Genomic DNA, 24,229 nt, shown 5'->3' with positions numbered 1-24,229 from the left:
CTCCTCTCTCCTTGCTTGTCTCTTTTTTAGATACATTATGGTAATTGACACATCATTCAAGATTGCGCTCTGAGATCCATTTCCACCTCACTGACAGCAGGACGGAGGAGAGGGGAGACCAGGTAGCACAACAAAGCAGAATGACATTAAGCTTTTTGGATGGTATTTCCAAAGTCCTGACCTCAAACGTATTGAAAATATGTAGACTGTGCTTCAGAGCTTAGCGTGTTGGGATGAATTTTACCGAAGTCGGCCAATTATGCTAAGAAGAGTATTTTAATATCAAACTAGAATCATGCCAGAAGCTTGTAAAAGGCTATCAAAAGGGTCTGGTCAAGGTACAACTTCCTATGGGACATTTAACCAAATACTGGGTGTGCTGTATGCATATTGTTGATCCTGTTTATGCATCCAGAAGTACCCAAAATGAATTTAATTTTGTGCTCCAAATTCTTAAGTTTAGTTTCTAGTAAAGATGTGTTTTCTACAGTCTTTCTTCCCCAGGAAAAGAAAAGGTCAAAGACATCGTTGAAAGCCCAGTATTGCCACGACATTTGTCTGTGGTTAGTATATGTAAACTAACAGTGGCATTGTGGTTTTCCTCCATGTTAATGTTTTCAGACATCAAGAAAAAAGATACAGCAGCCAGAATTTAATGAAAATATCTTTTGGTAAGTGCTGTAAATACCTGCAGAGAATAAGACAGCACTCATTAGCAAATGTTAACATTCCAACAAGCCTCCTTCAGTATGACAATTACCTAGATGACTACTATTACATTACAAGAACTTCACTTTGATGTGGCTTCAGAAAAAGGCTGTGTCAAGTATATATATTAGAAACAAAGGGATGAATATTTTTAATAAGAGCCACCTCTAGCAGCATTGGGAGACTTTCGTTCCAAGAACTGGAGTTAGAGATGCGTGACCTTGCTGTTTTTGGCCTCCTTTTGGAGTGCAGGAATTCCTTGAAGCACTATAAAACGCTGCTATGGAAGTAATTTTCACATCAGTGTTCAGATTTTGATCTTGTCGTGCTATTAGTCTGGCAGCCCAAACAGCAAAAGCTCAAAGTCACACTGTTTTTACAGAGCAGAGTTTTCAAATAGACCACAGTGCTCACCGGTTAATAAATGTATGTTGACTTTCACGGATGGAAAATAAAGAGCATACAAATGCTACGCTAAGTAGCGTGCAAACACTAATGTTAAGGTTTGTGCTCTTGTTCTATAAAAAGAGAGCCAAGGGCGAGCATGAGAGCTCCTGTGTTTGTGTCACAACTCCTTTAGTCAAACAGTCATGTGTGTTTTAGTTGTGTCTGACTTCAAACAACAACTGCTTTTCCTCTGATCATCTTTAGTGAAACTAAGAAGTTTAGGTTAATACTGCTCATTCTTTTAAATTTAAAGATTTCTGTCATGCGTTGTTCCTCCTCATGTTTGATTTGCCGCAAGCTTTGCTATCAGCTTTCTGCTGTCGTTTTATGGCGTGGAGGCATTTCTACATGACTGTGGATCGTTCTCATTGACTCCTGAGGGCCCATTAGCGTGTGCACACAAACAGACAGCCGTCAGGCCGCTGCAGGCCACTGTGCTAAAACTGGGACACACAAACTCTGTCAGACTGCGACCTAGGGACATTCAATGTCACTAGTTTTCTGCTTTTTCCTGTTCTGTTTTTATCCGCTGGCTAAACAAATTTTTTTTTTTTTCCTTTGTGTTTCTCCAGTGTCACAAGGAAACCGTAGAAGACATAACTCGGAAAACAAAAAGGCAGAAGTATATATGAAGAAGGTGAGTCACTCTGGGTCACAGACAAGGAGATTGCTTTTTTTTGTCATTTAAGAACAGAGATCTGAGGAATACTTTAACTTAAAAGCTGGATTTGAAAGTGTCAGTCATCATTTTCACACTTTGCCATGCAAAGATGTGTATCTCAGAGTCGAAAGAATAAAGCTAGTGCCACTAGAACTTGGTGGCACTGATGAGGTGTAATGTCTCTTTAAAGTAGAATAGAAAATGCTGCTTCTTTCTGCTACTATACATGCATCACTGTAATGACCTGACATGGGTAGCTGTTGCCGTAGTGCAGCTCTGTCTCCTCCTGCACTGTTTTTTTAGTTGTCTTTTCCTGAAAGCTGATCTGACTTGAGCTGTATTGTCAAGTTTGCCAAACCAGTTCCCTCTTCACAAAGCTAGATTAGTTTTGCAACAGCCTGTTGTTTGGGTTCATTATCCACTTATAGTCCATTTTCTATGGTAGGTAGCCTGTTTTAGGGCTTGTCAGTCAGCCAAGCACATTCAGTAGCAAATCAAAAAGGTGTGGCTGATTTTATTTCCTTTCAAATTAAGGATGAGTGATTGGGGATATTAATGAATTCTAACTTATGACAGAATTAATATTTTGTGATATATATTTTTTTTAAGTCAAGCTTGAGTTCACTTTTCACTGTGAAGAACTATCACATGAGACACCACCGAAAATGTGACTGTGACACAGAGAGAACAAACGGCATGAATTTATAAGTCTGTTGACACAGCAGCTTAAATCCTGGGCTGGACACAGTGTATAATGTCTATCCTAAATTGCAGCTTTTGATTGTTTCGCAATTTTGATTTGAAATTGGTTAATTGTTCAGTATTGTTTCAAATGATAAACGCTGCATGCATAAAATCCTGATTGCTTTTAACGTGGCGCCCGACATCTATGTAGTGAGCCTCATCCATATATATATATATATATGGTGACGTGTCAAGCTGTACTAATGTTGTATAAAACTCATATATAAAACTGTTTTCAAAATTAAGGAAATAAAAAAATTGTGAATAAATGTGATCAAAACTAGTTGTTGTAGTTCATGTCTTCCACTCTAAAGTAGCTTTGTGTTCTATAATACATACTAATGTAGCACAATTCAGTTTTTTCACATTAGTTCATTAAGTCCATGTGTGAGTTTACATATCTGCCATTTTGTGATACATTATTTTGACTAGGAGTTTGCATGTTCTCCCCGTGCAGCGTGGGTTCTCTCAGGGTTCTCCGGCTTCCTCCCACAGTCCAAAAACATGCTGAGGTTAATTGGTGATTCTAAATTGTCCGTAGGTGTGAATGTGAGTGTGCTTGGTTGTCTGTCTCTAAGTGTAGCCCTGTGATAGACTGATGACCTGTCCAGGGTGTCCCCTGCCTTCACCCTGAGTCAGCTGGGATAGACTCCAGCCCCCCGTGACCCTAGTGAGGATGAAGCGGTGTATAGATAATGGATGGATGGATGAATTATTTTGACTAACATTTGTACCCAAACATACAGTATTTCAGCTTGATGACTGATTGGGTTTGTAGTGTTTTTGCTTTTAATTATTTTATGTCCTATTAATTTAACACTACTTGCCTCCTGTTCTTCAGTGTGTATGTCCAGGTGTAAATCAGTGTACATATACAGTACGCACTCAGCTCCCAGCGTTTTACTGTTTTGAATAGGAATGAAGAATTTCAAACTGAATTCACCTTTTTATACCCAAATCTGAGCCGGCTCACTGGGCAGAATTTAATCAAACGTCACATTCAACCACTAAAACTATTTTGTCTGTTCATGAATGCAAGTAAATGACTATAATTTGACATTTTAATCTAGAAATAATAATGTGCTTTAGTATTTTTTTCTGTTTTTTGTAAAACAGTAAATTTGAAAATTCCTGGATAATAATAAAAAATTATATTTTAGCATTAAAATATTTCTGTTGAAGAGCTTCTACATACTGATGTAATAACCATTATAGAAACATAAGAAATGATTTTGGTAATTACTAATGCTGTTAATTTAGGGCAGCTGTGGCATAAACCTGACATTGAGTGGTGGTCTGATGAATTTGTTAAGCACTGTGTGTATTTAAATATGCTGAGTTCTAACGAAGAGGAGCGCTTTGCTGCACTTTGCTGTGGTTTTAAGTTTACTTCCTTACATCTGTAACTTAATTCTTCTGCACTTGTTTGCTCTTATTTTCCAACCACATGACATTTAGTCTCTGACACAGTACTTATCTGCCTATTCTGCTTATGTTGACTGTTTCTGTCTGTTTGTTGTTTTTCTCACACACAGCACTGGGGAGAATGTTTCTCTCCCGGCCTCCAATGGCTTCCCCATCTGTTGCCTTAGTCCAGGTATGACTGTCACCTCCAACAAATCCAGCCCTCAACCTGCTTCCTCTTCATACCCTGCCACAAGTCTTAGGTTGGTAACAAAGTACACTACTCACAACTGACAGTGCCTTCATTTATTTTTCCTTGTACATGAAATTGATGATTGTTTCGCGGTCAGGAGTCAGCAGTTGTAATTCAAACCAGATTCATTCTGGGCTTGACCGATGTGTGATCTAAAATCTGTTTCTGAGTCATGAGATGTTTGTTGTCATTTTTACTGGCATTGCCTCTTTTTCCCAGCAAGGCTTTGATATGTATAGATATACAGTAGATAAGATCAGTCATCCAATGGAAGTTTCCATCTTAAATTAAGCAATAGCACTAAACACCTGCAGCATTTGTGTGTGCGCGGGTGCGTGTGTGAGTGCATGTTTTTGTGCTGACATCACATTTTAATTTACCTGTTGAGCCTTATCTCATCACATACCAACTAGATCCGGTCTGGCGCAGATGGATGAGATCGAAGGCCCGCGCTGGAAGCCCTTAACTGAGGACTCTGTGTCTCTGGCGTCCTCCGTGTTGGAGCCTATCAACCTCGAAGGTCAGTCTGTCACTGTCACAACAGCAATAGTGGGATGAAACCCCACTGTTTAAAAAAACACTAACACAAAATGTTTATAGAAACTTTACTGTAGTTTAAAGTTGTATTAACCTAGGCTTTATATATTTGTTAAAGTTTAATCCTCACCTATGTGACACTGCACTGTTGATCACTGAGAAATTTATATACTCTTTAATGTCAGTGTAACTACATACATTTACCTTACAAGGTACTTTACTTGAGTATTTCTACTTTAATGGTACTTTTTAAATCCTCTCCACTACATTTCATAGAGAAATATTTTACTTTATACTACTTTCCCCCTACATTTATTTGAAATGAAATGAAATGAATGAAATGAAATAAAAAATACTTTATTCATCCCAGAAGGGAAATTCAATAATAATAATATTTCATAGCTTTACTTAAAACCCACTTTTACGATGGCCACAATGGATAATATAACACTAAATATGGATTCCCCCCCTCTAAACCTCCTATATAGTTTAATTTTAAGGAATGTTCAAGTGATCCAATATCTGACCAAAAACCAAAGATTACAGAAAAAGGCAAAAAGCTGAAAAAAGATTTGTATGTTCTTTTTTTCTTCTTTCTTTTCCCAGTAATGATTGAGGACCTCCCAGATTTATGTGGTTTTCCTGTATATACAACTGCATGTAAAGTAGTTCAAGTTAACTCCACCTGCTGCAGCTACAACAGTAACATGCTGCTGATACACAGATGCTTCTCTATGAATAATCTGATGGCACCATATCACCAAACCAGCATTTTTACCTTTATGCTTTAAATACAGTTTCCTGCTACTACTTTAAAGTAGGACTTTTTTTACTTGACTTCTTATGTGATGGACAATTTTTACAAAGGACACATTTTTGATAAATTCTAGTAATAGTAATTATTGTTGTTGATGGTATTAAAGGTAAACAAAACAAAAATTCTTGAACACAAAGATCGGAATAAGTAGTGCAGTGTTTACTTCATATTTTTGTCAGTAATGGACAGAGAGAAACGTAGTCTGTAATATTACATTATTTTTTATCTTTTCACGGTCAAAAACATCTTAAAAATTATTCTTATTTTATTGACGAAAGTCTTTCTCTGACTCGTAGTAATTACAAGGTGTGACCTAAAACTGGAACCATGTAAAGAAGATTCTTGTCTGAAAAGCTGGACATTTAAAAACGATTAAAAATAACCTGTACATGACAAGTAATGAGTCACTGATATACACATTCATATGACTACAAAGCACAAGTCCGGTTTGAGTGATATGAGTCCGAGTGTGATTGTCTGTGTGTCACCCAGACTCCCATTATGCTGCGCTGCGAGCTGAGCTTGAGTCCGATGCCCAGAATTTGGAGGCAGAGTCGTGGAGCCTGGCTGTGGACCAGGACTACCTGAAGGACCTGAACAAAGAGGCTATGAAAAGACAGGATGTCATCTATGGTAGGCTGAAGCACCGAAGTAAATGTGTAAACCAGACTGACTCTTACTCTTTGTAAGAAAAACAGTTTTTGTAAATGAAGAACCTGTTTTTAAAAATAAATAAATGAAAAGTGTGATCTGTCAGCCCGAAAATCAGACAGTATTTTTAGTAATCACATAGCATATATCATTTTAGTCTCTGTGTGTTTATATAGATGCTAATTTTCTCATGTCAGTCAACCAGTAGAACAAAAGATTTGATCACTGATTGCAGAGTACAAACTGATAGCACTTTTGAAGCAAAGATTACAGTGCCTGTAATTCTAATAATGATGGATGCCTTTTTTTTTTTTTTTCCTTTTCTTCACACTGCATAGAACCTTTTGACAGAAACCACTTCTGGTATGATAATAAGTATAATGGCACCAGTAATTGTCCTTTGACAAGTTCACCTAGAATACATTTTCCAGCTCTGTCCTGTGGGGGACTACTGTTATTTACTTGCATAACTTTATTTGCCTTTGCTTGTGTGCATTGTTTGGCTCCTCACTGGTCGTTGTTAAGCAAGGAATAGAGTATTTAGATCAGTAATCACGAGATCTCTCTTTATAAATTTCCTAGAGTTGATCCAGACAGAGATGCACCACGTACGCACCCTAAAAATCCTTCTCCGTATCTACATGCATGAGTTGAAGCAGTCTCAGCTGATAGAGGTCAATAAATTGGAGCGGCTCTTCCTTGAAGTGGAACCGCTGCTCGGCCTCCACCAGCACTTCCTCAACTGCCTCAAAATGCGGCAAAACCAAAGTCAGGAGGAAGGACAACCAAACAACTACCACATTACACAGCTGGGCGACATCCTCATCTCTCAGGTAGGGCAGAACAGGAGTGCAGAATATCTGCTTTCTAATTCTTATCTACGCACCTACAGGCAAAAAAGCTGCTACAGTTTGTATGTCAACATAGCACATTTGAGGTACTTTTCTATGTAAGGTTTTGCCAAAATAACTGAAGACTGTTGGAAGCTGTCCTACAGTTCCTGAGAGGATATAAAGATTTTGAATTCACCAGAAAAGAAGTGGTCTAACTCTGTCCAAAAAAACAAACTAGAATAAGCATTTTAAAAATGTACATATAAATATCTGAATATTTTACTATGTCAATTTCTTTTGTTTTCATACCCGTCTCCCATTGGCTCTGTTTAAGTACAGGGTGGAGTTCATGTTTTGTCAAGTGACTACTGGTTGCAGATTAGTCACTAATGGCTTCATGTTTTAGTTTTTTGGTTGTCGTTGTTGGTTTTTAAAATGACATGCCTTTCAAGCCCACTGGCAGGTTTCAGCATTCAGAGAGTTAATACACAGTTTAACTTCAAAAACAATTAGGCTTGCATTCTGCTTGCCCACAGTTTACTGAGTCGTTACTACTCTCCCTGAATGCAATGTTTACATTCATAGACAGAGGTCTACAACAAATAATCTTACATGGAGTTTTCCAGCAATGTAGCTGTCATAGTGACAACATTTTAGTATTCAACCTTTACATTTCATTATGTTTTAAAAATAACATTAGGCTGACTTGATTTTTTGCGAGCATTGCCCCCAGTTGCTTTGTGCCTATTGTCATTACAGTCCAACTCATGATGTTATTAATACTGTGACAGGCACAAATACAAGATTAGGTTTGAGGTTTGATCTGTCATTTACCTAAAATACAAGTTTTTATTTAGAAATAAAATGTTCGTGGTGTACCCCAGGTTTTCCTGCTTAGCCCCACCTTACTCTTTGTATCCAGCCACCTCTTTCCACCCTTGTCAGTCTCTGTGCATGTGCATTGTACAGTGTACAGGTGTCCAGAGGAATGGCTGGTATGTGTGAAATGCTATACAAGGAGCCACAGATGGGTGTGTTGGGCTCCATGAGCCCAGGAATGATGCAGTGTCACATTGCCACAAAAGCATTTTCACATCTGTCAATAAATTTCCTAAATGTTTGGACCAGACTATAAGAACATATCCTAGTGGATTGAATGTAAATTTGCATTTGAACTACAGTGAAATGTATTGTAATATGTCTGGGCTGCACGGTGGCTCTGTGGTTAGCACCGTTGCCTTGCAGCTAGAAGATCTCCAGTTTGTGTCCCAGTTAGGATGCCTGGAATCTTTCTGCGTGGAGTTTGCATGTTGACCCTGTGCAGCGTGGGTTCTCTCCAGGTTCCTCCGGCTTCCTTCCACAGTCCAAAAACATGTTGAGGTTAATTGGTGATTCTAAATTGTCCGTAGGTGTGAATGTGAGTGTGCTTGGTTGTCTGTCTCTAAGTGTAGCCCTGTGATAGACTGGCGACCTGTCCAGGGTGTCCCCTGCCTTCGCCCTAAGTCAGCTGGGATAGGCTCCAGCCCCCCATGACCCTAGTGAGGATGGATGGATGGATGGATGGATGGATGGATGGAATATGTCGAGTTTAAAAAAAAAAAACAAAAAACAAAAGAACTTTTTTTCTTTCACCAGTCCTGCTTTATGTACTCAGATGTGTAGCATATATGAAGCACACAGCGAGATTACGCAAGTTTTCATAATATGCCGTGTCTCTTCTAGCATGATATGATATTATATGAAATATAAAGACAGACATTTGTTAGATATTGTAACAAAGTGATTCTAAAGTGTGAACAGGCCAGTATCTGACAAACTACAGAAGCAGTCAGCTACTGAAAGTCTGACAGTTTCACTAGTGGGACGGTCTGACATTCATAACATTGTTGACACAACTAATTCTGTCACTTCTCACTCTACCACCAATGACAACACATTGTATGAACAAATTATTTTTTAGTGCGAAGAGGCCCAAGCACATAGCAGTGATACATGCTGTGTGTGTACACAAGTACCCATTGTTTTTCTGTGTAAACCTACAGACCTGCGGCACCTGAGTTGACACACGTGAGCACATCAGAATCCAGCACTGTCCTATTTCTTAGTATCAGCTCCCGTGAAACGCAGCAATTTTGTCACATTTGCTCTCAGATTTTATTTTTCAAGTGACTGTTCCTTCTGTATGACATGCACAGTGTGTGTGCTCCAAGGATGTGATGCTTGGTTGCAAGGCAGATGTGCATTGCACTTTGTGTGGATCATAAAGCCACTGTGTCTATTGGGACCCTCTCCTAATTTTCTTTTAAATAAACACAATGCTAATATATTGGCTTTTTGGTGGTAAATTCAGTTCAACATTGTAACTAATATATTTTGCAGATTATGGAAATGCCAAACCTTTCCTTTGTTTTTAGTTTTCAGGTCCACTGGGAGAACGAATGTTGGAGTGGTACAGCGTTTTTTGCAGCCATCACAGTGAGACCATCAGCTTCTATAAAGAGCAGACGCAGAACAGCAAGAAGATGCAGATTCTTATGAGAGTAAGTAATCTACTCTCACTAGTCGCTTTATGTAAGTAGAAGTGATAAAAATAATGATAATAATATGACTATTATTTTTGTTGCATCTTTCGGTGTTGGAGTTACAAAGGGTTTAACAAAAAGGAGAAATAACAGTAAAACATTAGAAAAACATTAAAAAATAATATACAAATACCAATTTATACAGGTGTTTTTTGTACAGAAAAGTAAAAAAACAAAAACAAACAAAAAAAACAATTAAAATGAGACACTGGCTGAGCTGTTTTGACAGTCAGAGGAAGCTTGTTCCACAGTATAGGACCTAAAGCAGTGAAAGAATTGCCCCCTCTTTGTTAAGCTTTGACTGTGGAATTTTTTAACAACAACTGATTTTCTGATCTGAGGGGTCGACATGCAGAATAAGGACTCAATAGTTAAGAGACTTGTAGTGGAGCCACAGTTAAAACAGCAGGTATAGTAATAAGTGCTACATCAGTGTAGCTAATAAACAGGCAAATACATTTGATCAAGTTTGTAAAATCAAAACCTCTTACTTTAACAGAAAGTAGGTCAGCTGCCACTAGCGCGAAGGCTGGGAATCTCTGAATGTTTCCTGTTGGTGACCCAACGCATTACGAAATATCCAGTTCTGGTGGAGCGGATCATACAAAATACTGAAGGTAAAATCTCACACTCTTAGCTTCCCTGCCTCTCTACAAGTTGTTTGGGTGTTTTTTTTTCAGACTTTTGGTGTTTACCTCAATGATATAAAATTAATGAAATTGAGTTGGCGATCTTCATAGTGACACTGTACAGGCCTTGTAAGGCTGGAGGTTTATTTTACTTCATGCTCCTTACAGCTGACACAGATGAGTACAAGTCTCTGGTAGAAGCTCTGGGGCTGATAAAAGACACCATCTCCCAGGTGGACGCTCAGGTCAGTGAATATGAGAAAGCAACTCGTCTGAAAGAGATCAGCCTGCGTCTGGACTCGAAATCTGTGGGCCGGCTGAAGAACAACCGGCTGCTTCGCAGAGAGGATCTGATCCAGGACAACAGGACGCTGCTGCATGAAGGCACCGTCACCTGGAAGTTGTCTGGTAGACAAAAAGGTTAGTGACCAGTTTATGGACGTTGTGGCTGAGACCATTTCTCCCAAATATGTATGTAAAGCAGTTTACTACATATTCAAACTGTAACAATGTAGTGAGACTTTGGATTTTCCAAGACTTTAAGTACCTCAGGATCTTGTTCATGAGTGACGGAAAAATGGAGTGTGAGATGGTCAGATGAATTGGTGCAGTATCAGCAGTAACATGGGTGTTGTACTGGACCAGTGTGCTGGAATTAAGAGTTCCTTTATGTTCCAACACTCACCTATGGTCATAACTGATGGCAGATACGTCAGGCCAGAATGAGTTTCCCTCACAGAGTGGATTAGACCAGCCTTGGAGATAGGGTGGGGAGCTTGGACACCTAGAGGGAACTCAAGAGTAGAGCTGCTGCTCCTTCATGTAGAAAGGAGTCAGCTGAGATGGGTTTGGCATCTGATTAGAATGCCTCCTGAGGGTCTTTTTTTTAATTTATTTTTTTATTTATGGGCACATCCAGCTGGGAGGGGACTACAGTGTAGGTAAACTCACTGGAGGAATTACATGTCTCATGTTGCCTGGGAACCCTTGAAATGATTGCTGGAGAGAGATGTCTGGAATGCCCTCTGAGCCTGCTGCACAGTGACCCTTTCACCTATTCACTTAAGACTTGAGATGCTCTGGAAGTGTTGTGAGAATCTAACAAGGTCTTATTCGGTCAGATTACCTTTGTGACGGAAAGTAAGCGTCACAGTTTTGAACCAAATAGCCTGCACATGTAAATTGACATTCAAACGCCACTATTCTTTAGGGGTTTAATTGAGCTCAGAGCCAGCTTTTGCAGTCATCATAAAATGTCAGCATATCTTTAATTTGTCATCTGTCCCTGTCACACAGAACATCTACAGGTTGCTTTGAAATTGCACTAGTGGCTCCTATCTGGCCACTGGAGGTCAAAAGACCAACTGATGAAGCATCAAGTGATCTACAGCATTATAGGCACTGGAGACAATATATGTACACTTGTTCCATTTTGTGTTTTGTTTTTAGTAGTTTCAACATTTGGGAAATTTGTTTTTCTTCAAGCCAAAAGGTTCTCTGAACCAGTATAACAACATGTTGATGTGTTACTAAATGTCAAAGATGAATGGTCACATTGACTGCATTGTCTGATGTCCATCTTTCATGGCACGGTGAGTCAAAACATCAAGCATTTGTGTTGCTTTGATGCTGAGCAGCGTTCTCTGTCTGCAGAAATCCATGCTGTGCTGCTGTCAGATGTGCTCCTTCTCTTACAAGAGAAAGATCAGAAGCTTGTATTTGCTGCTTTGGTGAGTTCTGCTCAAACTGTACTGTCCAGTATCACTGTATCATTTATACATTCAAGGTTCTTCTTTTTTAAAGATTTCCTGTAGAAACAATGAGTCTTACCTGTCTGATCGACAATAACAACTATACAAATTTGTTAATCTTGCATGGTAGGATGTAATTATCCAGGACCAATCATAATAATCCTTTACATCATAATAAAACCTGCTGTGTTATTGTGGCTTATGCAGGATAACAAACCATCAGTGATCTCACTTCAAGGACTGATAGTCAGGGATGTGGCCCATGATGAAAAAGCCATGTACCTCATCTGTGCATGTATCTCCAGCATGCCGGAGATGTACGAGATCCACACAGGCTCCAAAGAGGAACGCATCACTTGGACGACCCTCATACGAGAAGCAGTGGAGGGGTAAGCTCAGTGCTTCTTGTAAGAAATATAATTTTTTAATAGAGTAGTTGCAACGGCATTTGACCGCAGTATTGATATCTGACGGTCAAAGAATCGAACATGACTGAAATAAGAGCAACATAACTGTGCACATGTAGCACATCTTTCAAACAGTCATTGCTCAGATTCTTGCAGCCTCATCAAGCATGGCTACATCTTGTATGTAAAGCAAACATTTTGGCTTGAAGGTAATGCAAATGAAAATCTCACAAAGGTTTCAAAAGATAGTTTCCTTCTCTTTGAGTCATAGGTGAGCACAAAAACTCAAAAAATAAAAATCTGCCTGTTACAGTTAAGATTTTGATTTAAAAAAAATGTATATAAATATGGCCGTCAGCTTTTAAGATACCTTTTCACTGAAATGACAGGGAGTCAAGGGAATCAATATTATGCAACGGTCATATTTCAGTCTTGTCAGGACTGATTGTTTCCAGGGACCTAAACATTGAACAGAATGATTAAGGACCAGCTAACGAATGTTGTCATCCTTTCAACGTCATTTACCACCTCTCATCTGATTGAATCAAAAACGAGCATTGTTATGAGGACTTAGAAAGACAGCTGGTCTTTTTTTAAAGTTGTTTTTTCCTTAGAATATTATATAAAAGACTAGACTGAATAAGGTGTTTGTGTTATTCAGTTATCGTGAAGAGGAGGCGTACCATGATCTGCTTGCTGCACTGCAAAATGTTCAAGGTAAGACAGCCAAGATTACTGGCCACTTACTAAACACCAGGTCAGTGGACAAAGCTGATCAGATAGGCTTTCTTGGACATGGTCAACAAAAGAAAGGTCCACTACAAAAGAAAGGTCTACTTGTGCTTAGCGAACGGCTCACTTGTGTGACTTTATCACGCTGTTTAGCAGAATTGTTTTAAGAAAGGTTGGACTGGGTCAGACTATAATCTGAAAGTGTAGCCTCTTACCACAAAGACTATGTTTGGAAAGAAATTACCAAAGTATATATAAAAATGTTTTTCATTATTATTATTTGTCATAGCACACTGTGAATCCAATCTTATCTATCTACTTGTCCAGAGTAAAATCTTTTTTTCTCTCTCTCTGCATTTCCACTGTTTTTTTTAACTTGACAAATGGGTTGTTTTATGATGTTGCTCTTTAGATAATCTAAAGGTGAGGGATGACCTGATAAAGCAAAGTCTGAAAGAAAAGCAGCTGATCTTTGCTGCACTCTATGAGAAAGTGACTTCACAGGAAACCCCCCACAAAGGGCTGCTGCTCCGAGGAGACGCAAATGACCTCCAGCAGGGGGAGACACTGCTAAATGGAGCCATCAATGAGGGTGAGGGCAGAGGCAACACCAGTCTGTACTTCATGATTTCTAGTGTTACTCATGTTTGTTAGGATCCAACTAATGTGACAGTTAGATTTAAGCATTGAAAACTGTGAAACCCTCATGTCATGACACAGAGCACTGATGTTATCTTCTAAGGAGGAGATTAATCATGTTTTTTTGTCTGCAGTGGAAACCCTACAGAACCTGCTCTTCATGAGGATAAGAGACCCAAACCTTCCTCTGGATGAGAGTGTGATGCAGGGAGGGCCTTTAGGGGGCCACACCTTTGGAGTGCCAGATGGTAACCTGATGGCTACCACCATGAATAGTAGGATTTTTTTTTTGATATTATATTTGTAGTACAGCAGCATACATGAATGGGGCATCATAATCATCCTCACATTACTTTAAATGTATGAACAGCAGTCAAACAGCCTCCTCCAGACAAACTCTTTCCCATTGATCAGGTGGTGTTTGAAAATGTCCATTTGATATCTGCAGCACACTTTTTCTTGGATGTCGCAACTGCAATCTTAACAGATAAACATCAGGGTTTGCAAAAGAAGAGAGCTGTTCACATTTACACAGTGGACAGTGCAGTCATTAATTATGTATAAATATAAAATGTCCACAACATTCAATCAATCAGGACCTTTCAGTCACATTGTGCACTTTTCACATCAGGCAGGTGAGTAGTCACAGTTTATACTGCAATTAAGTGGTTGGTTAAAATTGGATTTAGATTTAGTGTTTAGCATGCATTATTATGCATTATGTCACTTGACACTCTCTGTTCAATCTTGGGGAGTTACAAATATCGTGCATGTATTGTGGCGCTAACAGTCACTGTGGGAAGCCGTGAGAAACATTAACATGAAAGTGACGTTTGTCTGAATGACAGAATGTCGTCACTTCACCAGGTTGAAGCCAGCAATGTTACACATCCCATGTCTGAAAGGTGAAAGATGGTAAACATCATGACAGACTAATAAAATAATCACTTACTTTTTTATGTAGGTGAATGTGTGAATGAATTCTTTTTCTCAGATGGAGATGCAGCTGATCAGCCGGATGGCAGCGACAACGGTCTACTGTATAGCGGTCACACTGGTAGTGAGGACCAACCGCAGGAAATATACTACTCGGATGACATGGAACAGTCTGTGAGTGGGACAGATGTCAAGGGTCTAAACCTGACGTTCTACCATCTGCTGATAAAATCTGAAATATTTAAATACTTTGTCTTTTTAATTCCAGGCTGATGACGAAACTGACACCCTCCCAAAGCCAAACTGCAACTCAACCCTCAGTCATTTCCCTGAGGTAGAGTTAACGCTTGTCATACTTATTCTGTTATTCACTGTCCTTGTTTCCATCTCTGTTCATTCATTCATGCTCAAATATATCAATATTTGTTGCTGTGTCTCTCTGTAGGTGTGTGACAGTGTGATAAGGCTCGCACAGAGGCTCTACAGCCTACAAGTAAGACTGCAATGTGCTTTAAATCTGTATTGCACTCTTTCTCTGAATACCTCATTATCTCAAGTCACAAATTGTTGTTTTTGTTAGCTTAATGCTTGATTTATGAAAACAGTGCCATTAGTTTTCCTCTACAAAAATAAGAAATTCTCTGGAATTGGTTTGCTATATTAAACTTTTCAATGTGCAGGCAATCATTGTCCAGCAGGACAGCCGGATTGAGCTGCAGAACGCCTTTCAGTCAAAGAGCAAGCAGCCCACTCGTCATTACAGCAACGTGCTGCTTGAGCAGGAGAAGCAGCGCAACTTAGAGAAGCAGAAGGAGGAACTTGCCAATTTGCACAAACTGAAGGCTCAGCATCGAGAGGAGCAGCAGCGCTGGGAGAAAGACAGAGAGCGACAGAGGATCCAGATCGAGACTCTGGAGGCTCAGCTGCATCAGAGGGAGGAGGAGTGTGGGAAGTGGGAGGAGAAGCTGAATGAGGAGAAGGCCGAGCTAGAGAGGCAGAAGGAAAATTACCAGCAGGACCTAGAGAGACTTAGGGAGTCCACAAGATCCGTGGAAAAGGAGAAGGAGCGTCTGGCTCAGGACAAGGACCGTTTGGAGCAGCTGCAGGAGAAGTTGAAGTTAAAATACATCGCAAACCCAGGACCCTCAAACTATGATGATCCTGCACAAGTGAGGAATGAAAGAAGATTAATTTAATGTCCATGTTATTATTATTGTGTATTCATCTATCAGTATCATGGAGTTCTTCATCCATCCATTTTTTTTTTATGTCCAGCTTTAGCCTGTAGAATCTAGAGTGGAAACATTAAATCAGCAAAGTTTCTATAGCTACATCGTAATTTCACATATTCCTAAACAAGATCATCAGGACTAGTGTAATCCTAACATTGACTTCCAGTGCATTTTAGGAAAACATTTTTTTTTTTTGGTGTTGTTTAAAGGAATTTTTAAAAAGTAATTAGAATAATGTCAAATAGGTCGAAGCCCAAGATGCGATCAGTTTGTTCAGCTTTCTGTGACAACAGAATTTGAATCATTTCATTTTTCTTCCCAGTCTTGGAGTCTCTCCAGCTACCCGTCATTCAGGGGAAGCATCGTGAATGGTGGTGGGACCTTAACTCCAAAGCCCCTCGTCTTGCCCACCATTTATTCTGATTCTATGGAAGTTCCTCCAAAAGTTCCACCGCGCAAGGAGAGTATTAGCCCCCAGCCAGTCAAATCCGAGCTGCCCATCCACCTGATCAGCACCACAAACCAGGTGTACAAACCTGCAGCCGTGCAGCAGCAGATCCCCACCAAGCTGGCTGCTCTGTCCAAAGGAAAGGAGAAAGGCTTTAAGACAAAGGCGTCCCACCAGAGAACACACAGTGCAGGTCAGGACACGGGTTAACAATAGCCAGGCTCAAGATGGGTTTTTTAGATCTTTGTGCAGTTTTTTCCTTTAAAAAATATTAAAAACTTGCATTTACAATTTAGAAAGAAATCAACATTTGCAGATATTGATATTGACTGAATACAAATAAACTTTTACAGACATCGTTGTTCAGGAGGGCCAGCTGTTGCCCTACAGATAGCAAATGGTAAATTCAAGTCAGCCTTCAGATTTAAACGCCTTCAAATGTTAAATGTTAATAGTATTGGGTCAACTTGCATGGTTACGATTGCTTTTAATGACAACACACTGTAAATTCCAGTCCTGTCTTTCTACTTGCAGCTTCTATAGATGTGAACCAGGTGCTGCCCATCAGAGTGACGGGGAAGGAAGGAGGCAGCCTGAGAGCCAGAAGGACCACCAGTCCTCAAAGGATCTTCCAAACAGGTACAGACAGTTCAGCTCAGCCATAGAGACATCCCAGCTGGCAGAGAACATTCCCACGACATTGGTTCACATTACCTACAGGTTCTAATGTTTTAAAGAAAACTTCTTAAGCTAATGTCAAAATAATGTTTATCATTCAAACAATGTTCCTATACGGTTAAACGACAAAATACTTTAACTGCAACATTCAAAGGATATTTTCAGGTCACAGACTGTTACATGAAACAAAGAACATTCTCGAACTAGCATTCCAAAAATGTTTTCAAGATGTTATGTAGGTGTCAGATGACGCTAACCTTCCTGTAATGTGATACAGCATTTTGTCTGCAATATTTTGAGGACGTTTTTTGGGATGTTGTTGAGGGAACACATTGCAGAATGTTCTTCAATCAAATATCCCCACAGTGTTACATGATAACAAAAGAAAACATTTTAAGGATGATGGGGCCTAATAGTCTAACAGTGTCATCAAACATTTATTAAATGTCTTTAGAAAACATTGTTCTACCTTTTAAGAAGAACGTTCTGGGACTTTGCAAAACTTTCACGGAATGTTTTTTAAAAACAAAAACAATTATAGCCGGGATCACGTATACAAAAGAACGTCAGCATTGTAGGCTAAGCTCTATTTCTGGTGTTAAAAACTAATTAGGTAAAAAAATCATTTGATATTAAGGGAAAACTTGGTGTTTTACTTCATTCAGTATTTGTATTTTAATGGTTTACACATGGAACAAGTGTTGTAATGTCAGACCTTTAACCTGACAGCAGTTTTTTCCCACTGTGATGGAAAACAATTAAATAACATCAAGAAACTAGGCTAAGCTTGAAAAAAAATAAAAATGAAATATATATATATTGATGACTTAACAGCACCTTCTTGTGGAGAATATGCAACCTGCTGAATGTGAGTAAGGAGTTTGTGAGTACGAGGTAGTTTTATAACAGAACAACAATCTTCAATTAATGTACTCCAGTACAAGTGTTCTGCCATATGTCTACTTATGGACACCAGACAATTTCACATAGGTTGTTAATTCCATTATATTGTATGTAAGTTTTAGTATGGAGGTCATAGTTGGTGGAAGACCACATTGTTTGGAGATGTATTTAATATTCTGCCCTGTCATTTAATGTAAACAGGAACACACAACAATAATGTATTTCAATACTAAACCATCAGTAATTATAACCACAGTAAACGGAAACATGGTACATTTATAATAATACCAACAAAAACGGAACATTCAAAACTTCATACAGGTAGAACTGAGAAAATCCTTATCAGCTCAGATGGTCGCAGTCCATCTACAGTCGTCCTCAAATGTATTCATACCCTCCCATTAAAAAAAGTGGGGGGGAAAAACAGCTGTCACTGAAATAAGTTGAAATTGACAAAAGTAATAATAAATAAAAAAAATTATGAAAATCATGACATTGTTTTTGAATTGCGGTTCAACAGAAATATTTTTTAAAAATAAAATAAAATAAAACAAGCATGATGGGACCGTAAACTAACATTTTATTGAACAACCCTTTGAGGCAATCACTGCAATCACGTGTTTTCTGTAACTCTCTGTCAGACTTCTGTTGACAGGTATTTTGATTTCGGCCCACTGTTCATCAGCAAAGGGACAGGGACTAATTTGTCCGGGACAGTTTTGTTTAATTTTTAGAATTATTCTTTTCAACCACAATTTAAAAAAAAAAAAAAAAAGTCTTATTTCACTAAATTATAATTTAGCTTTTTTTAAAAATGATTTATTATTACTTTTTCAGTTTCTAGTTATTTGAGTGACTATTGTGAATTTTGCCTTTTCTTTAATAGAAGGGTATGAATACGTTTGAGGACGACTGTATAAGCTACTGTGTGTTTCACTGTAGTCCTCTCTTCCCTGGAGCTCCATTTTCTTTCTTTCTTTCTCTCTTCAGACACCTTCAGACCACCAGGATCTGCCCAGAGTGTGAAACCGTCGCAATCCTTCAGTAAAAACAAGTGGAGCGGCGGTGACACACCTCCACCAGCACCACCTCCTTTCCCTAAAGATGTTCTCAAAAAAGAAAAGGAAATATTCTTATAATCATGAACTATAGACTGGAGTTTGGATGAGGCCCGTCCAGCTTACAGACTTCTACACATGGAAACACTGACGGACCTGTGAGAGGACATTACACGTGTCTTTGTGACGTCTCCGTGTGTCCAGCATGAAGAGACCAGTTACTAACGTGGTACTTTCACAATGTAAAACAGCTGTTGCGGTTCAAATGAGCTGGACCTGAAAACAAAGCAACGGTGAAGATGTTCGATAAAGACAATATTTTAAATGAAGATTTTATCTCCAAAAATTTTTCTGAGACTTTATCATTTTTATTTTAAAAGAAAGTAGGTTGTGTATAACCATTTAGCACTCACGTCTTAAACTTTCTATTTTATTTAATGAATGACAAACACTGTGAGGAAGCTATAGATTTGACAAGTTTACATGTGTCTAAGTGCCAAGCACAGAATTGTATTTCAGAGTGAATCAGATGATATTGACATTTTTACCGCAGACCCCGGACTGTCTGCAAATTAGCAGGGTTTGTAGAAAAAAAGCAGAGCCTGACTGTAAACACATTATTTGTAAATGTAAAATGGGAACTGTTGAACTTCTCACTGCAGATAGTGACAGCCCACAGCACAATGTCTTCAGGAATGTTTCGAGCCTGTTTGCAGCCTGCTGAAACACTTGATACTCAGAATGGTGTCTGATATTCATTGTTAGATGTTGATTTGGAATAATGAAACATTTAACATTGTGTAAATAATTTTCTGTGGTAGAAACACATTGTCCACTGTCAACTCTTGTGGTTCCATGTAAAATATATGACAAATCCCAACTAACGAGTCATGGAATAAAAAAAGTGTTTGATTCAACAGCCTTCAGTGTTTCGTGAATTCCGACGGCTAAAGAAAACCTAAAATAGTCTTTCGGTTTCTTAAGGATGATGAACTAAAAGGTAATTTAACCAATAAGTGATTTAGTGGTGCGTTCTTGGTTTTTCATCACCTTCACTTTCTCCAGTCATTTCCTTTATGCAGAAAATATATCACACATGCTGTTACTGAAGTATTTTATTTTGGCTGATGGAAGCAAAGAAGAATCAAGCACATACTAGACTTGTGAAGAACATCTTCACAGTTTTTGATGATCCCCATCTGTACATTGGCCATTAAGGGACCACTTCCTGATGTCCCTCCAGTTCATCTGACAATAATATTTCAGCAGAGTGTGATAACTCATGGCAGCGTCTGGTTTCTTTTTGTTTAGTGCCCTTCCACAGTGGCTCAGCAGAGACAATACTGTCCAGATTAAAAAGACATATTGTGTCAAAGCATCACGTCAGGAGATGGGCGTTTGATTGAAAGTTTTATGATTACGATTCATCTTATGCATGCACACAAGGATGCAGCCAGCAGGCGTAGTCCAAACAATGATTTTGCAATATTCCACTCATCAACAAGAGGTGGTAAGACTCTAAAATCAGATGTGGTGTGCCAGCAAATACAGGTAAGAACACTGCTAACTTATAAACATGCACACAAACACTGCTGTATTTATAATCATCTTTAAGTAGGAAAACGTGAATATCAGTGGGTTTGGGACTTGCATAAAACAAGGAAGATACTACCCTCAAGGCTTCAGGGAATTAAAATGGTTTTCTTTTTTCTCTCTTTTCTGACATTTAAAGAAACAATAATTGACTGAGGAAAAAAAAACTGCAGACAAGTTAATCAGGAAAGTAATTAGCTGAAGGTCTGCTTCAGGATTGTAGGAACTCAGAGAGACATCCAGCTGCGATTGACCTTTACATGTCAGACAGAAAGAAGACAGAAGTCATCAGTAAAATAGGTACAAGTCCCTACTTTAGGGACTTAAGCTGTTAATGCATGTTCTCCTTTCTGCATATACACATAAATAGAATATCATGCTTGTGCCTTTGTCTCATATTGTGCTGTCGGAAGGTCAAACTCCAGTCTTTCAGCGTGGGACTGCAGGATGACAAAATAACTAGAACATTGCTCCAAGTGGAGATTTGATAGCTATCGATAAGAAATCTTTGTAGGCACACGGGCTGTTGCATGGCTCTTTGTGCAACCACTCAACAAACACTTTTTGTTGCTCAGCTAAGTGATCCAGAGTAAACAGAACGTCTCTCCGTCCTCCACTCTGAGTGACTGCAGTGAACGGGCTCTTTGTCAGACTGCTGTTCATCTCTGCAGAGCCTGAACAGCAGAGGGACTTTTCACAGCTGGCAGGCCGCGATGAAAAGACACATTCAGACCCAGAAACTACTGCCAGGGCCCGAATGATGTTTGACATCAACATGTCCAAGTACTGACACAGACATTCTAAATTCAGATCCGTCCATTATCTATACACCGCTTAATCCTCACTGGGGTCGCGGGGGGCTGGAGCCTATCTAAATTCAGATGCTGAAGTCAAAACTAAATCCTAGACTCTTATTTCTGTGTAATATGCAAAGAAAAACAATACATCAAATATCAAATACAATGTTTCTTTATTATATGTACTCCTCCACAGAGGCATTAAAAACCACTTGGTGACAACAAACTATACTGGTAATTGAATAATCTCATGTCCCGGTGCCACTGAATCAGCGAGGGCACATATTCAGACATCTAAGCTGCTCTCATCGCTTCTGACCAAATTATTTGAACCTTAACTTTTTGACAGAACTCTTGTTAACGGCACCATAAATGAGCGAGTATCCGAAGTATATCTATACTGGTGTAGAGAATGAGGTGGCTGCTGGGTTCTAGTGTTTCACACGACGCCCTCAGGTCAGAAATAGTCTTGCAAAAACAAAAGCAGAATGAATATACTGATTATTATCTTGGTTTCCATTTCTTTAAATCCTTCTGCATATACATAGACATACATACACGAGCCAACAATTTGTCGGTCCATGGGTTACAAAATATTGTGCAAATGCTTTGTACAAACGCTAAGAACATTGGTAACACAACCCATCACTCTCTCCTCAGTTTACACATCAAACTGCAGCACATTTTGAGTACAGTACTCGTAGTTTTTATAAAGCAACTGTTGCACGCGACACATTCCACTGTACCTCCTGACATGGACACAGTAAGGCCAAAACCAATTCTTAAGACAGTATTCGTAACTATGGGGGGAACAAAACCGAGGTGGCAAGCGCCATCAATAATGTATACAAAGTCTGCACTATATATTATACAATACTTTTATATAAAGGGTAAAATCAAAACCATAGCATGCAAAACAAAATGTAACAAAAGTATGATGAGGAAAAAAAAAAAAAAAATCTAATAGCTATGTCAGGCTCAGTCAACAACCATGATAGCACCACATGTTAAAGGGTTTGAAACTCTTCAGCCAGACACGTTATGTTCTGGCACTGGTGCACTTTATATTAGTGTAATGGAGAAATATAGACAGTTACAATACGTTTTTGGGAATAAGGGTCATAATATGCTTTAAATTAAGTGCTTGAAAGCTTCAGAATTGATGAAGCTGCATCCAGCAACTTTAACTTTTGCAAAACAAACTGGCAACCATCAATTCCACAAGACAGCTACTTCCTTTGAGGAAAGACTGTCCAAAAGTGTGTGCTGTTGTCTTAACTTGCATCTCAGGCTTAGTAAAACCTTTAAAGCTCAGTCACACCAGAAAGGAGTAGCAGAAATTTTTGGTTTTTGTGGCTGGTGGCTGATAATAATAATGATGATAATGTCTGTTATCAGTTTTTCTGCTAAACTGCTGTTTGTCAAGTGTTTTATGTCTGTAAATAACAGAAAGCAGTGAAAAATGCCAGATATCATCTCTTTCAGCCCCTGGTGGCTACACACCTCCTTCTGCCTGAGAAACACTTCAAAAGCAAAACATTTTCAATTCATTCAATGTATGACACAAACTAGCTTAAATTCCTCACAGCTGAGAAGCTGGAACCAGCAAACTACTGGATTTTGTTCTTTGACATTTGACAATGCTGATGAACCCTAACATCTGCATCTAGAAAGTTTAAAAGGCATGAGTTTTACAGAACTGCCAGTTACACCACAGCCAAAAACATGTACAAACAGGGAATCATCAGATTTTAAACGTTGTGACGTTCACTGAAGCACTCATCTGTGACATGCTGTTACTTTGAAAAGCTTCACAATCTCTAAACTTAAAATCTTGATGTCATCACCATTTTGGGAAAATGTTCTCGATTCCAGATTTTTAACATTTTTGTACAGCACGTATTCTATGAAGTTCATCTTAACTTTTACACTGCAGAAAAACATGGATAAGTTTCTCTCTCCTTTAACCATGGCTGTGCTGTTTTCAAAGAGGTGCAGGACTTTATGTTGTAGAGAACAACAAGCCCATGTGAACAGAAACTGCTTGGGGGTTCAGGGAGTTAATTTTCTGTTCAGGGGCTGACAGCTGCAGCTCTACATACCTGCAAATAAATATTTTCGCTTTTGTGAAGCATTTTACACGCAATCAGTGAAGTTTAAATAGAAGTGGATGGATCGACACCATGAATACGTTTATGGTGAGTTTCTACAACATCACTGTGGATTAACTCATACCCGTAAGTGTCTCCAGTAATAACAACTCCCCTGAAATGAAATTATTTGCCGTTATATTTCACTATGTAAATGCTGGTGTGACTGGGCCTCTAGGGCTGTTAAGAGCTTAGTGTAAAGGAAATATTAGTGTTTTTATCAGTTTGTAGCTTTGGCTTTTTATTCCCTTTTCAGGTGGTGCAAACTGTGTGTTAGTAGAAGGAGATGCTGGAGCTGCTGTGCAGGTTTAAATATCTGTTATGTTTGTCAGTTTCAGTCCCTCGGCCTTGTGTGTCCGATCCCGGTGCCCCGCTGAGCCAGCCACTCAGAAAGCACACATCTGCTGTGGTCTGGTCATCCCTTCGCACCAAGTGCAAATAAACGTTTGTACTTAAAATGTCCATTGACTGAGACACACTGTAGAAAAAAACTGAACAAAAAACATAAAGTGAAATGGTAAATGCCGTACTAGACGTTGTTTCAGTTAGACTTGCTTTCCTCTTCGTCTTTCTCTACTACCGGGGGCGTTTCCTGAGACGGCTGCTGGGGCGAGTCTTCGCTCTGATTGGTGGCTTCTG

General features: G+C 39.0%; 1 protein-coding gene across 1 annotated transcript in view; it reads left to right on the top strand.

Moving 5' to 3' along the window:
• The window catches only part of arhgef18a (rho/rac guanine nucleotide exchange factor (GEF) 18a), a 33,752-nt gene extending 13,783 nt beyond the window's left edge, over window positions 1–19,969 (top strand). Inside the window, exons 3-22 of the mRNA XM_008275798.1 lie at window positions 1,728–1,792; window positions 4,096–4,227; window positions 4,631–4,737; window positions 6,064–6,204; window positions 6,805–7,055; window positions 9,470–9,595; window positions 10,137–10,254; window positions 10,435–10,686; window positions 11,920–11,996; window positions 12,225–12,406; window positions 13,086–13,141; window positions 13,569–13,748; window positions 13,930–14,070; window positions 14,790–14,905; window positions 15,000–15,065; window positions 15,177–15,224; window positions 15,412–15,900; window positions 16,286–16,604; window positions 16,946–17,050; window positions 18,983–19,969. Coding sequence (XP_008274020.1) covers window positions 4,160–4,227; window positions 4,631–4,737; window positions 6,064–6,204; window positions 6,805–7,055; window positions 9,470–9,595; window positions 10,137–10,254; window positions 10,435–10,686; window positions 11,920–11,996; window positions 12,225–12,406; window positions 13,086–13,141; window positions 13,569–13,748; window positions 13,930–14,070; window positions 14,790–14,905; window positions 15,000–15,065; window positions 15,177–15,224; window positions 15,412–15,900; window positions 16,286–16,604; window positions 16,946–17,050; window positions 18,983–19,131 — 2,991 coding nt within the window. The 5' untranslated portion in view covers window positions 1,728–1,792; window positions 4,096–4,159 and the 3' untranslated portion in view covers window positions 19,132–19,969. The remainder of the gene's footprint in view (window positions 1–1,727; window positions 1,793–4,095; window positions 4,228–4,630; window positions 4,738–6,063; window positions 6,205–6,804; window positions 7,056–9,469; window positions 9,596–10,136; window positions 10,255–10,434; window positions 10,687–11,919; window positions 11,997–12,224; window positions 12,407–13,085; window positions 13,142–13,568; window positions 13,749–13,929; window positions 14,071–14,789; window positions 14,906–14,999; window positions 15,066–15,176; window positions 15,225–15,411; window positions 15,901–16,285; window positions 16,605–16,945; window positions 17,051–18,982) is intronic.
• The last annotated feature ends 4,260 nt before the right edge of the window (window positions 19,970–24,229 follow it).

Source organism: Stegastes partitus, unplaced genomic scaffold (genome assembly GCF_000690725.1).
Source record: "Stegastes partitus isolate 25-593 unplaced genomic scaffold, Stegastes_partitus-1.0.2 Scaffold59, whole genome shotgun sequence".
Classification (NCBI taxonomy): domain Eukaryota; kingdom Metazoa; phylum Chordata; class Actinopteri; family Pomacentridae; genus Stegastes; species Stegastes partitus.
Note: the sequence above shows the minus strand (reverse complement) of the source record. Positions and strands in the feature narration are given on the sequence as shown.